Below are 14,889 nucleotides of genomic sequence, written 5' to 3'. Positions count from 1 at the left end.
TTAAGATCTTCCAAATTTTTTATTATGGCATTGAAACCTACAGATGTCCAAGTTCCACTCCCCATTCAAATGAACCAATTCTTGACTTCCATTGGCCCATCTGCGTTCGAGGGGAGGGGCTTACCAATAGGTCAATTACAATTTGATCACACTTAAGGGTGAACTTGAGCCTCCAAAACTCCACTCAATCTGGAATGGAATCACTCGATGGAACCCTACTTTTCATGATCCAATCAGAAAAAAAAAAAAAAAAAAAACACAACGAAAAAAAATAATAATCTAGTCCTGTCTTTTGTTTATAAAAAATATCCTGTTTCACCCAGAAACGTTATTGTACATTAAGAAAACTGTTAAAGTCATACATAACCAAATGTTTTAATATTAAATGCAAATTTATACATTTATAAATTAAAATTAATATAGATTAATAAATGCTTAAAAACTGTTCCCTCGTGATAACTAATGCATTAACTAATTTTAACAGAGTAAATTGTTCACAATAATTTTTTTATCAAAACCAGTTTCCAGTGACTTTCATTGCAACCTTTAAGCCAATACGCAATGACTTCATGAAAACAGATAGAATGCATTTTAGTTAAGTGAATCATTTAGAAATAAATACAAGCAGCGGGACATTAACGTGCAGAATTATGTAGACTGTAAACAATATTTCATAGCATTGCTTTTATCAAAAAAATAAAATTCTAATGACATTGTCCATCATTAAAGACCATCCTGTACATATTCCTTAAACATCATTCTCTATTTGTCATGCTCCAGTGTGACAGATCATTAAAGCAAAGGATGTAAATATCTGTTCAGCTCACACCACAGTTTCTCGAGCCGGGTTAGAGCACTCGTTCTCTAATTGTTCCTTCCCTAATGTTTCTGATTGTTCTGCAGGAGAATCCACTTCAAGAGATTCCATACTGGAGCAGGATTCCTCCAGTGACCTGACTGTCTCAGATTCCTCCACATCTTCCAGGGGTAACTGGAGGAACTGAGGCAGCATTAGATGTTCTTTCTTCAGGAGGCCTCGCTGATCATCAGCACTGCAGCACTGAGCCCGGTTTAACAACTCCACCAAACCTGAAAGTCCCGACACATTTAGAGAAGGAGCTTGGGTTTGACTATGAAGACCAGCTAAGAGAAATTAGATAATCATCATTTACCCTCCATGTCATAGGTTCTCCTCAATCCAGGGTTCCTCTGCCGGGCAGTTGATCTGGAAATCCCTGGAGGGAACATGTTTGCATCCACAGCACCTCTCCGATCCTGGTGACAGATGCATAAGATGTAAGACCACAAAGGAGGACTGAAGAAAATCAAGATATTGAGTTCTGCCGTCCTAAAGTAAAATAGACTCACTTGTAATGAAGGTGGCGAGAAGTTCCCTTTTAAGCTGCTGGCCTGGTCTACACCTGCTACAAAGATAAGATGTTTTATCTTAGAGCAACTGTTCAAGACTGATTCCAGGGAAGAACAAAAAAAATCATAATCTCCCATAGTAGAAATATCGATAAATTCCATCTATACAACACATTTGAAACCCAAGCATCCACCCATCCATCTATTTGGAAGATGTAGAATTTAAAATATAATTTTGACATACCTTTATCTAGAATTAGTTTCTTATTGGCCAGAGAGGTTACTGCAGTGTTCATATTTATTATCTGTCCAGTTCCACTCTGAAAACAGAGAACAGAGAGAGAAAAACTAAACAAAAACAAAAAACAACAACAACAACAACAACATGTGAGCACATGAATGAAATATTGGCTAAATCAAACAGATCAATGTAATTTATGATATTATTTATTAAATAAAATTTAATTAGAGTTGTTCTAAATAATTAGGTTACTTAGCATTTGTTATGTCTGAATAGCATATTCAAGTGAAAACCTCCAGTTTGCTCACTAGGGGTGTGCAGGCTCTGTTCTTTTTAACATTGCTTTATAACAATGCATATTATGAAAAGAACTGTTTTGAACTGAAGTTGCTTTACATTACTATAATACTATACTATAGAGCATCTGGAGGTTTCTTCTGCATAATAAGTGTATAGAGTTTATCGGAGCTTCTGTGTGTGGGGGCTTTGATAAACATAAAAACTTTAAATGATTTGTTCAGTACTGGCACTGTCCTACTTTTGCTGCAGTCTAGAGAAACTAGAAAAACAGGAAAATCTGTGACTGTCTCCCTGTAAGTTTGTGGTCTATCAAAAAAAGGTCAGACTATTAACTTTCAACAAAGAACAAAATGCTTGTTCAAGTCACTTCAGGCCTCCCCTCACCATGGTGACAGTGACATCCTGTGACCTTAGGCGGTATTTCTGAAGCATTGCTGTGAGGGCATCCTGCAGGGTCTTATTGGACTTCACCACAATGGCCACCGTCTTTCCTGTGAAGGCTACCTTCACTCTGTGCAAGAACCACAACACAAACACATGTGCACATACAGTAACAGATTGTAGTCCCACTTTATATTAAGTGGCCTTAACTACTACTGTATGTACTTACATAAAAAAATCAGTACAATGTACTTATTGTGTTCATATTGTATTGCAAAACACTTTTGCTGCTATTGAGGTGGGAATATGGGTAAGGTTAGGGACAGGTTTGGTGGTATGGGAAGGATTTAGGTTGGGTTGAGGCGTAGGGGATGGGTCAACAGTGTAATATAAATGTGATAACAGAAATTAATTTAAACAGTAATAACACACAATAAGTACAATGTAAAAACATGTACACAATAACTGCATTGTATCAAATGATTAATAAAAATGTAAGTACATGGTAGCATACATAGTATTTACAAAATACATTGTTTTGCCTGCAGCAGAAGTCGTCATACAGGTTTGGAACAACATGAGGGTGAGTAAATGATGGCACTTGTGTGGACAATCCATTTAACAGGTTTTTGTACACAAAAGTATATTTCTATTAAATAAAATGTACTTATTTATTTTTTCTCCAGCACTCACGCAAACGTGACCCTCAGTTCCAAAAACACTTGCTGGTCCTTCAGCGCTGAGCTGTCCTGGTCCAGCGACAGTGGTTGCTATAAATAACACCCAATGAGACATCACAATTAAAAAATAATGCATAAACTAAAGAAAAAAAAAAAAAAAATCAAGTTTAGATTTGTAAAGAAATTCATATATAGGCATACTTTTTTTGTCCATAAAAACATTATATACAAAGGTTTTTAGGTTCATGTAAAATGTGTACATATACTGATGGGAAATGTGACCCTGGACCACAAAACCAATCATAAGTGTAGATTGTTTTCTGAATAAACAAGCTTTCCATTTTTCATATGGTTTATTAGGATCGGACAATACTTGGCCAAGATACAATTATTTAAAAATCTGAAATCTGAAGGTGCAAAAAAAAAAAAAAACATACCAGAGATAATTTATAAGAGGCATGCCACTTCCTCAATCCTCAATACAACTATATAAGGAAAACCCATAACAGCAAAGATGGCGGATGTATGCACGTCCCACCCCTCCCGCTGGAAAGCAAATCATCTGCTTTTAACAGTCAAGCCGGGAAACATTTAAACCCATCGCCTGGTTCCTCTGACGTAAGCGCACAGTTGAGGAACCCTTGCACGTGTGTAGTAAAAGTATAACCTGTGGGGAAAAAGGTGTTTAAAACCTTATTTTGGGGCAAAGTCATCAAACTTTTTCAGCGATTTTTATCATATTTTACTGCTGTTTCTATACATGCAGTTTTTATGTCCCGGTGGCCAGTGAAAAGTGCAGTTCTGACTCTTTGCCCATTCATTTAGTTAGGATCCTGGTCTGGTCAGTCTGAATTAGCTGCCCGGAGGCATTGCCAAGATGGCGGCCAAGTGGCACGATTTGCCTAAAAGGACTTTGCCCATACTGTTTTTTTGGCCATTGCTAAAAATATACACTGGGCTGGTTTTGTGGTCCAGGGTTACAAAGGTATCACACTTCTTACTTTGTCTTTGCCATGTAGATAGATAATGATGTCTGACAGAGGAAGGCCTCTTTTTTCACACAAGCTGGTGAGCATCTTGCGGATGGATACACCAGGTCGGGCCGGGGTCAGAGAAGCCGTACCATCAGGCAGAAAGACACAGCAGTACTTATCTACCCTTCCGTCTGCAGAGCGTGCCACTAATTTCTCAACCTGCAACAACAGTATTGATTTCAGCTGGTACTATTATGGCATGATATAATACTGGTATTGGCAGACTTTGTGGCGAGTTACCTCTGAACTCTTCACAAGTCCAGTCTTGAAGCTAATAGGTGATTCTGGAAATAGCCAATAGAGAACAGAGAATTTATTAGACCAAAGGCCTATTCTTAGTTCAATTTGTCCCATATTGACATCATAATATCACCTCCCCAGGACCCTCTCTTCTCTTTGCGCTTGTCCTTTCCCATCATGCTTTGCAAATTGACCTTCCTCCTCTCTACCACATCATCACCATCTGCTGTTCCCGGCTTCACCTTTAACCTCTGAAAAAAAAAAAAAAAAACTCATATGAATCTCTTATTAGGATAAAATAATTAGATTTTGCATTGAGAAATTCATACCTCCTTAGTTTTATCGAATTTGACTTGCTCTTTGGGTGAAGTGCTGCTGGTGAGTTTTGTTGTTGTGAGGGGTCTGCCACGGGGGTCCAGCCCCGGCAGAGGCCTTCCCTCCACATTTGCTAGCATGCAGCTCTGATAGAGCTGTGAGCGCACAAAACGAGTATAGCTGTCAAACTTCATCAGTTTGAAGATCTGGAAGCGGGGAGAGGGAAAGGAGAGGAGAGGATAGGTGAGGACACTTCTGTTCAAGAAAACAAAAAAAAAAAGGAGGGTGGGCTCTTGATTTGAGTGCTTTTAGTAGCTTTTGATAATTGAATCATGATTGTCGTCGGTTCTTAAACTAAAGTGGTTTGACTCACCCCATTTGACAACAAAAATGTCTTTGTCACTTCACATAAAATGATGTAAAAATATATTCAATATAACACACATATTTTTTCTCAAGCCTCACAAAAGAGTCCGGTGCCAATATATTTTTTTCACAGACATGTTTCACTTGTTTGAGTAATGCAAAAATCTCTGCTGTTTTGTTGTCTTGTGTCAAGGCTGAAAGCATTTGAAATTGATTGAAAAAGATACTTAACATGGTCACAGCTTGCAGTGAAGACAACTTTGATGAATAAAATGGGAATGCTCTAGTTTTTTTTTTTTTTTATGTCATGTACATGGAACACTTGAAACTGCGATGCACTGTTATGAGCAAGGGCTCCTTGTTTTATTTTATTTTTTCAAATAATATAATAATCTATTTATATAAATAATAATCACGTATGATAAAAGTTGGGATTTGGTGATATAACGTAACTATAACCAATTTAACAAAAATGTATACCTTGAATCCTGGGTGCTGGATATATAGCTACCTACACCGGGTGTGTTTACGGTGTGTTTACTTCTCACTGCTGTGTGTGTGTGTGTGTGTGTGTGTGTGTGTGCACTTGGATTGGATTAAATTCAGAGCTCCAATTCTGAGTATGGGCTACCATACTTGGCAACTTTTACTTTTTCTCAAAAGCGTAATTTTGTTCAGTTTCTCAAAAGCGTAATTTTGTTCAGTGTATATATAGAGAGAGAGAGAGAATCACTCCCTTTTAAAATAACCTCAAATGTTGTTGCTTTGCAGCCTGAAATGAACAGATTTTTTGCTTTATCTAGCTTTATAGATGTTTGCATCACTTGAACTACCAAGGATGGAAATGCTTCTGGGATCCGTTTCAATAAGGAGGTTTAACCAAATCGGAGTTGAAACTTGAGCTCTGATATACTCAGGAACTCTGAGTTTCCGGGTTAAGAAAATCTTAATTGTTAGTTAGTTCAGTCGACTATGAGTAGGCTGACTCTGAGTTACGCATGTGCACCACAATTATGAAAAGCCATGATCAATGGAGCTCTGAAATTATAATTCACCATGGCAACAGCACATGTCCACTTTCTTCCGATTTAACATGCAAGTTTAATTCTCAATCACTGTTATAATTTCAAAGGCAAAAATGTCAAAATGGTAAGTTATTGAACTAATATAAATTTTTATAGTATCCCACAGGCGAAAGGGGAAAAATAGCATCTTAACATCAAGTATAAAAACATAATTCAATCAGGTCAAGTTTATGCATAAAGGTTTCATGGGTGTTTATAGGCTACATGACTTTACAAGCATTTGACATATTACATAAATGTCATTCAATGTCTATTTCAATGTGCTTTTTCCACATAGTCTATTGTTCTAATTCACTTAATTAAATGTTATCTAAAAGCAACCTGTTGCTTTTCTAAATTAGAGTAATGAAATGAACATTAGACTTCTACTCAGCCAACAGCAAATAGGCTCGCTAAATGAAGAACAGATGAACAGGAGATGGCCACATTACCAAGTATTTGAAGAATATTACAAATTAAAACAGGAAAAATAATAGGCTAACTGTTGCTTTTGTATTTGTAGGAAATAATGACCAAATAAATTTAACAGCTGTGGTGGTGGTGGTTACAGCATTTATCTCAAACTACCCTTCCATCTGACATCCTTCCATTCCATACAGTAATAAGCTTCAGTTTCTATTGGTTTGTGTTCAGAAAACTACACATAAATTCTGAAAAAGAGTGTGTGAGCGAGACACTTTCCCTACCACTCTGTATACAAGGGTCTTTATGATGTGCTCTGCATCCCTGATGTTATATAGAAACCATTTACAAATGGTACCGCTAAAATAAATAAGCATGTGGATATAGCAAAAAAAAATCTAAATAATCCTCTCCTGATGTAAATGTAACTCTCTACAGATTAATGCAGCCTCCTCAATGTCTCCAAAACACTTCAAGAAACCTGCAAAGCTACAGTACTGTGCAAAGTTAACTTAACTTAACTAAATTCAATCAACATTTGGTGTGACCACACTCTGCGCTAAAAAAAGCTTTTGTCCTAGGTGCACTTGCACATTGTTTTTCAGGAGGCTTTGCAGGTAGGTTTCTTGAAGTGTCTTGGAAACACTGCCACAGTTCTTCTGGATTTAGTCTGTCTCAGTTTGTTCTGTTTCTTCATGTTATTCCAGACAGACTGGATTATGGTGAGATCAGATCTCTGTTTGGAGCACTGGCTGTTGTCAAACTCCTTGTGCAAATAAAAATCTCAATGGATTATTACATTTATTGGCAAAAATAATGTTTGGAAATGTAAACGGATATTTCCTACTGACACACTACAGCAAAACATAGAAATAACTAACTTAAAACCATTTTTTTTGTTTGTGAAAATACTGAACTTTTGCACAGTACTGTATATCTTTGGAAAATATTAAAATGATCCCACCCCACCCCCTCCCCCCTCCATCTGGAAACAGTGGTCGGGAACCCTGCATTAGTATATGGAATTACAGACCTGTTGTTGGGCTTTTTGAAAAATATCAGGATGAGGATTTTGTACATCTTTCTCCTCAACTCGTACTCTGTCATCTATGTTGATGGGAGACTTTGCATTGCTGGACAGGAAAGTGTTATATATCGAGGATGCCTCTTTCTTAAGCTAGGGTAAGAAAACATATGTAACATTTCAGTTATTTGTAGAAATTATTAAAAAGAACCAATGATAAAATAGTGGTTAAATATAATATACTGAGATTTACCTTCTCAGTTTGATGCGGAGGTATCTTGCGAAACTTTTCACATGCCAGCCAGTACAAGATGTTCTCAGCACTGACCTCAGATTTCAGAAATGCCTGTGGTGAATACAAACAATTTTTTTTTTATTTTGGGTCACAATGTTTCTTTAATGATAAGAATATGCCTCAAATCTAGATGAACTGCATGTGTTGGTAGTCATATTCACATCACAATTATCATCACCTGTATTATTATTAAAAACAAGGCAATTTAACTTCTGCTTCTGGCTGGCATCTCTGTTGGCCACCAAATGAAGAATTCATAGAGGTTTATCCATCTCAGAGCATTCTCACCTAAAGGCCTGAATATTTCCTTTCGCTCAAAGACTCTCTTCCAGCCCTTCCTCTGAAACATTCTCCACAGCTCCTCATTTCCCTATAATTACATTGACTCAAACCGTGGGCTGTTTTCCTCCTCACCTCCTTTTTTTTCCCAGATTTTACACATTTCACAATGAATTGGGGTCGAATTGCTTGCTCTGCATGGTTGCTAAACAAATGAGAGTGCCGAGCAACATGGCAGCAGCTCTCAGCCGCACTCTGTTTATTAAGATGTGAGTAAGTACAAACTATATGATGTGTACACTTAGAAACTAGAAGCAAAAGCTTATTTCTAGGACACCACTTCTGCTTTTGTCTGCTGAGTAAGATAGTCAGCTTGCTGTATGTGATAAATCTTGGGAAACCACCAAGCAGTGTTTTGAATTTTGATATTCTTTAAAATCTGCCAGTTTCTTTAGGGCTGTCATTTGATTAATAATAATAATCAAATTAACTGCAAGATTTTCTAAGTTGCCTGTAGCACCAGTTTAAAGTTGTACTTTAACGTTGAATTGCTTCAGTTGCTTTGTGACCACATTTAAACAGTTTATATATATATATATATATATATATATATATATATATATATATATATATATATATATATATATATATATATATATATATATATATATATATAAGACTAAATTAATGCTTAAAACTAAAATTCTCAGATGTTATACATAGTTCATTCAACCTTCGAGCCCAGTAAACTCAAGTGCTTTAAGAAGATCCATTTGTGGATAAAAACTTCACAGTAAACAAATCAATAAATACCCCTAAAGTCCATTGATATGTCAATAAATATTCAACTGACTGCTTATTAAAATAGTGGCTGTTTTACTCACTGTGAAGTAGTGTACGCCTGTTGGGTCGTCCAGGAGCCTCTCAAAGCTGACGGCCCAGCTGGCCACCTGTCCCACCCCACTGCTCCCTTCACTGGGCATGGTGGGCAGACTGGTGTTACTGCTGGAGTACTGTGATACTGACCATTCATCTGTTTCCAGTACATTCAGTTCTATCACCCAAAGACAAAGAGAATGTTAAAGAGCACGGGCAGGTGAACTTAAAGCATTGTGAAAGTCTGTTTTAAGTACGGCATCACTTTACCTTGTTTACATGTTAAGTAAAGTGTGAAACTTTCAGTTAATATTGGAACTTTTTAAACTGTTTTGATGGTATCTTTGGGAATATGAACTACGCCATTCAACAGTAAGAGTATGGATACATAATTAATTAAATATATGTGTGTGTGTGTGTGTGTGTGTGTGTGTGTGTGTGTGCGTGTGTGTGTGTGTGTGTGTGTGTGTGTGTGTGTGTGTGTGTGTGTGTGTGTATGTGAACTTGCCGAAATATAATATCAAAATAAAAAGCCACTAGAATATACATTTAAGTGTTCTATGTAATCATGTCAAATTAAAATTTTACTTTTAAAGTACATTTAAATCATTGTTTTAATATTTGTGTCATGCTTCAAAAAGTGTTTATTAACATACTAAAGCACACTTAAAGTAGTTTAATAATAATTTTAACTGTAGTGTGGTGTTTAATATATAATGTAAAGTTAATATATTTGAAATACTAAAATTGCAACTGCACACATAAGTGTGTAATTACAAGTATTTCTAAATACATGACATACAAGCTTCAAAATAAATGACATTAAAGTATATGTTAGTTTACCATAAATGTTGGTCAGGTCCCTTGAATCATATTTCATAGACAACAGAATAAATAGTGAATTTACATATAAAGATGTACGCCTACTTACTGTAAGTTGGTAAAAAAAAAAAAAAAAAAAAAGCTTAATAAACTGTAGTTTATTTTAAACAAAATAAGTGAACAATTATTCACTTAATTGCAATAAACGTTCATTTAATTCACATTAAATATACACTAAAGCATATTGTGTTTTTGTAATATTCACTCTGCTTAAAATAATGCTATATTGGACATTTTTTTAAAGGGTATTTATCCATAAATGGTCTTTCTGATCTTTTTTTCTGAGAGTGTATAGCACACGTGAAATAATGGTGGCCTGTGTGTTTCTTCTGATGGTAGTTGATTTTAAATTCCATAAAAAACAAATGTTAATGATAAATCCCCTGTGATGTTTGTACTGACTATATTCAGGCCACCAGGGCACCAAATAGACTTTATAAAAGTTAGTGCTGGCAGCAGATAAAGTCTTAATTTTAATATCCATGTTGATAATGATAAAAATGCATTGGGATCAGCATTTCTAGACATTCTGAGCTCTATTGGGGTTAGACAACATGTGTCAGGTCCTACTCATTGTCGAAATTTAATACTCTCACATGGAATTGATGTTACAGGTGTTGAAATTCTGCAGCAAAGCGATGACATCTCAGATCATTATCTTGTCTTGTGTAAACTCCAGATAGCGAAGACTGTAAATTCTACTGCTTGTTACAACTATGGAGAACCATAACTTCAACCACAAAAGACTTAGTATTCTTCCTGATTTATCTAAATTCCTCAGCATATCCAATAGCTCAGAAAAACCTGATGATGTAACAGAAATTATAAACTCTCTTTTCTATCATATACAGTTGCTCCTTTACGCTTAAGGAAGACTAAGGAAAACAGTTTGACACCATAATATAATGAATACACTCGTGTGCTAAAAAGAGTAGTCCGGAAAATGAAGCACAGTATGAGGAAAGCAAAACTAGAGATATTTTGTGTTGCATGGCGGGAAAGTACCCAAACCTACAGAAAAGCATTAAAAACTGCTAGATCTGATATCTCTTTTAGAAGAAAACAAACATAACCCCAGGTATTTATTCAATACACTTGCTAAATTAACAAACAGGCATTGACATTTTCCAACAGCACAGCAGTAATGACTTTATGAACTACTTTATTTCCAAATGTGACACTATTGGAGAATTGTAATCATTTAGCCGTCAGCTACATTATTGCATCAGATAGCGATATAGATCCCCAGAGGAACAATTCCACTCATTCTCTACAATAGGAGAGGAAGAATTTTATAAACTTGTTAAATCATCTAAACCAACAACATGTATGCTAGACCCTATTCCATCTAAGCTCCTAAAAGAGGTGCATCCAAAAGTCATACTTCCTCTTCTGACTATTATTAATTCATCATTGTTATTAGGATATCTCCCCAAAACCTTCAAATTTGCTGTTATTAAGCCTCTCATAAAAAATAAATAAAAAAAATAAAAAAAACACAACTTGACCCAAAAAGATCTAGTTAATTACAGACCGATTTCAAATCTCCCTTTTCTGTCAAAAATACTAGAAAAGGTAGTATCCTCACAATTGTTTTCCTTCTTAGAGAAAAATGATATTTGTGAGGATTTCCAGTCAGGATTTAGACCGTACCATAGGACTGAGACTGCTCTCATTAGAGTTACAAATGACCTGCTCTTATCATCTGATCATGGTTGTATCTCTCTATTAGTGCTACTGGATCTTAGTGCTACACTATCGACAACAACATTATTTTGAATAGACTAAAAAACTTTGTTGGCATTAATGGAAGTGCATTACCATTTTTTAAATCGTACTTATATGACCGCCATCATTTAATAGTAGTGAATGTAGAGGTATCACATCGATCACAAGTGCAGTATGGAGTACCTCAAGGATCAGTACTAGGGCCGTTGCTTTTCATGGTTCACATGTTACCCTTGGGAGATATCATCAGGGAACACGGTGTTAGCTTTCACTGTTATGCTGATGACACTCAGCTCTATATTTCTTTGTGGCCCGGCGAAACATACCCATTTGAAAAACTAACGAAATGCAAAGTCAATATAAAAAAATACTGGATAACGAGTAATTTATTTACTGCTATATTCTAAAAAAAAAGAGGTGTTAATCATCAGACCTAAAACCTCTAAAACCTCCACATGTAATAACCTAGATCACTGATTTACACATAATGGCTGTTCTGTAAATTCTTCTTCATCAGTTATAAATTGAGTTGTGCAGTTTGATAGTTTTACAAACACGCCAGGTTCCACCTCCATACAATCACTGCGCACACCCTCACCTGAGTATTAGATCACCTCCACCTGTTCATCATCACCCACTCATCAGGGCTGCACTACAAAAGCCACACACGCGCACTCAGTCTTTGTCCGGTCAAGTTCGCGACAAGATTATTCCTGTATGCTTACTATAAGGACTAACTTGTGCATTCTGTATTGTCAAAAGTGCTGTATAAATAAAGATCACTTGACTTGACTAGCCATTTTTGTCATTAGATGGATGATGTCAATGAATGATGGATCAGATGGACTGCCAGTTGGTGATTATCCTTGTAGGCCTTGATCAGGCTGACTATGGGACAAGTAAGTATCAAGCTTACTTCTGGAAGACCAAGCTACGATCTTCCAAACACATAAAATCTTGTTTCAACCAATATTAAAGAGTTTTCTTATGAAAAAAAACATTAACAAAATTTGGGCCATTTCCAACTTTTCATAGAAGGAAAAAAGTTGTAAATATTAAATATTTAAATATTACATTTTACATATACTATATGCTATAAAGTTGCAACCACCAAAAATTTTTTTTTGCTGTAGATCTGTCCCACATTATCTGAAAAATTATAGTACATCAAATATTGCTATGATATGTTCACATTTAGGTGGTTTTTGAGTAACACTTTATTTTGATGTTCCCTTTTAACATTCTGCTGACAATCAGTAATGTTGCACATACATGTGTACTAAATCTCATCAGAGTATTAGTAGACTGTTTGTCTAATATCTGCTAACTCTTTATTATCATGGTCTCCCAACAGACATTCTACTGACTATTAGTAACTTTGTATATGTAAACTTATTCTAACCCTAACCCTAAACAGTCTACTAATACTCTAATGAGTGTTAGTAGACATGTAGGTACAACGTTACTTATAGTCAACAGAATGTGTTAAAGGGACCATAAAAATAAAGCAAAACCGGATTTTGTTATAACAAAAGGGTTGTGAGTATGAAGCTTTTATCAGTGTTGAAAAACATGCTAATTTTTGCAGTTCGTCTTATTTTAAGCTGTAATAACTGATGTTTTCCATTTGAACATGTCAGATCAAATGCACTGTGCATACTACAGTGAAAATAAAAACTAATGTACAAACATGCCAGTCAGTGAATGTCAATCTTTTTGTCAATGGGCTCATGAGCTGATTTAGTTCTGTTTTGTCTTCTTCAGGCTGCAGGAATGTCTGAGACATGCTAAAGAATCAGCTCGTCAATTTGACATTTCTTTTTCCTGTCTTGTTGGCGTAAATGGCAGTGCTGCCGAAAAAAAAAAAACTGTTAATGTCGTTTTCTACAGCTCTCTTCCTTTATTCCGCCACTTCAATTGTCACTTGTTTTTGTGGCACTGAAATTCAGCAGAGGAATTTCCCAAGCATGATTTAGACTAGCATCAGGCGCTTGATGATTATACTAGTGCTATCGATGATTGTTCTCACTTCCAGACAGTCATGTGACTTTCTATACGTCTGTCTGTCTGTCTGCCTACCTACATGTTTTTTCTTTCCTGGTCTCATTATGACACTACAGAGAGAGGAAACTGATGTGGTTACACCTGCTCCCCAAAACCGGATGTAAACAGGTCAATGGTAAAGTGCTAAACTCAGATGTATGAATTCATCAGTGCTGCTACATGGATAAAGTGTGAAAACACAGCTTTCCCCTGATGCCTCTGAAGACACTTAATGAAGGGGGAATATATCGTTAATCCTTCTCGAAAAAAAAAAAAAATAATAAAAAAAATCCATTATTAATGCATCACTCACCTCCATCTGAAACAGCCAGGGTCTGTGGGAGAAAATGAAATTATATTGATCAGAACTGTAATAATGTAGACTAATCAAAAATATATATGTTGGATCAAGGCATACAGTCATCTGTTTTATTTGAAACTTAGTTGAAGCACATTTCTTTGAAAATGAATGTAGTTTGATTCAGTGCCTATGGGCAAATGAGATGCTCTCCGCTCGAAAGCAACAAAATGTGACGCACATTTGGAGTCGGAGATAAAATGGCTTCTCTCCCCCACCCCTCCTCTTCCCCCAAACTGCATATTAACTGATATTATTGTTCTCTGATCTTCTAATTCACAGAGGGCAATGTAGTAGAACTTATATCTTCAATGATTTACAGGAAAAAACCAAATAGAAGTGCAAAAAAACACTTTTAAAACTATGATTTTTCATCCTGAAGGAAAGAAAGTAGCTGCAACTCTACATTGATTTCTTTTCAAGGCCACTTTTAGCCTTATAACTTGAACTGATACGGTTTTAAAAATTACTCAACTCATTGTTACCAGGTGCATTTTCATTTTCATATTCATATTTTGTGGCAGGTCTCTGTTTGCGCACACAAACCAACGCACACCTTTACATTCATGCCCTCTGAACGTACCTGAAGTCCGTTGGATATCCCAATGTTGTTCGCTTTCAGAGACATATCCTTTAAATTCACACGTACTTTAGATTAATAATGAGTGCATGAGTGAGCCGTTTCTGATGTGCATATGAGATGTGCTCTGAACAAAATATAACTTCCTGCTTGAACAGGAAGTCTTACCATGGTAACATGCCGCAAGAGGAAGTGTGGGCATGTTTCAGACAGAGCTCTTTTTTGAACATTTTTACTGTGAAACCATGGCTGCAGTTCTTCCTTCATTACATAATGAATGAAGTCATTTTTGTATAAGAACATTCACTGAAAAGAAATAATAGGCTATTTGTGACATTTAACATTTGTTGTATTATTATTGATAGATCATATTCTGAAAGAGCATATTTAGATTAGATAAAATGTTATCGCT

General features: G+C 35.9%; 1 protein-coding gene across 2 annotated transcripts; it reads right to left on the bottom strand.

The window, feature by feature from the left end:
- On the bottom strand, nucleotides 1–14,628 carry LOC113063994 (regulator of G-protein signaling 14-like). 2 transcript variants are annotated; one of them, XM_026234474.1, is made up of 15 exons: nucleotides 14,481–14,628; nucleotides 13,853–13,874; nucleotides 8,895–9,064; nucleotides 7,690–7,782; nucleotides 7,446–7,589; nucleotides 4,574–4,765; nucleotides 4,378–4,495; nucleotides 4,245–4,288; nucleotides 3,972–4,163; nucleotides 2,984–3,060; nucleotides 2,294–2,420; nucleotides 1,613–1,688; nucleotides 1,369–1,424; nucleotides 1,173–1,275; nucleotides 1–1,089 (listed from the first exon to the last, which is right to left on the bottom strand). In XM_026234474.1, exons 1-15 carry the CDS (start codon nucleotides 14,523–14,525, stop codon nucleotides 824–826), a joined length of 1,725 nt encoding a protein of 574 aa, XP_026090259.1. In that variant the 5' UTR covers nucleotides 14,526–14,628; the 3' UTR covers nucleotides 1–823. The 2 variants fall into 2 exon arrangements, with proteins under 2 accessions (XP_026090259.1, XP_026090260.1); XM_026234475.1 differs by having other exon boundaries at nucleotides 824–1,089; nucleotides 1,369–1,421; nucleotides 14,481–14,525.
- Between the last annotated feature and the right edge of the window lie 261 nt (nucleotides 14,629–14,889).

The sequence above is a fragment of the Carassius auratus genome, chromosome 46 (assembly GCF_003368295.1).
Source record: "Carassius auratus strain Wakin chromosome 46, ASM336829v1, whole genome shotgun sequence".
NCBI lineage: Eukaryota > Metazoa > Chordata > Actinopteri > Cypriniformes > Cyprinidae > Carassius > Carassius auratus.
This window is presented reverse-complemented; position numbering and strand designations above follow the sequence as displayed.

Bases quoted from the DNA above. Each gene is read 5' to 3' on its own strand.
- LOC113063994 (XM_026234474.1), bottom strand. From the start codon at position 14,525: ATGTCTCTGAAAGCGAACAACATTGGGATATCCAACGGACTTCAG. The intron at 4,766-7,445 runs GTCTGTAATTCC...CCCCGCTTCCAG, and splicing joins TTCAAAAAGCCCAACAACAG to ATCTTCAAACTGATGAAGTT. The intron at 1,689-2,293 runs GTGAGGGGAGGC...CTCTGTTTTCAG, and splicing joins AGGATGTCACTGTCACCATG to AGTGGAACTGGACAGATAAT.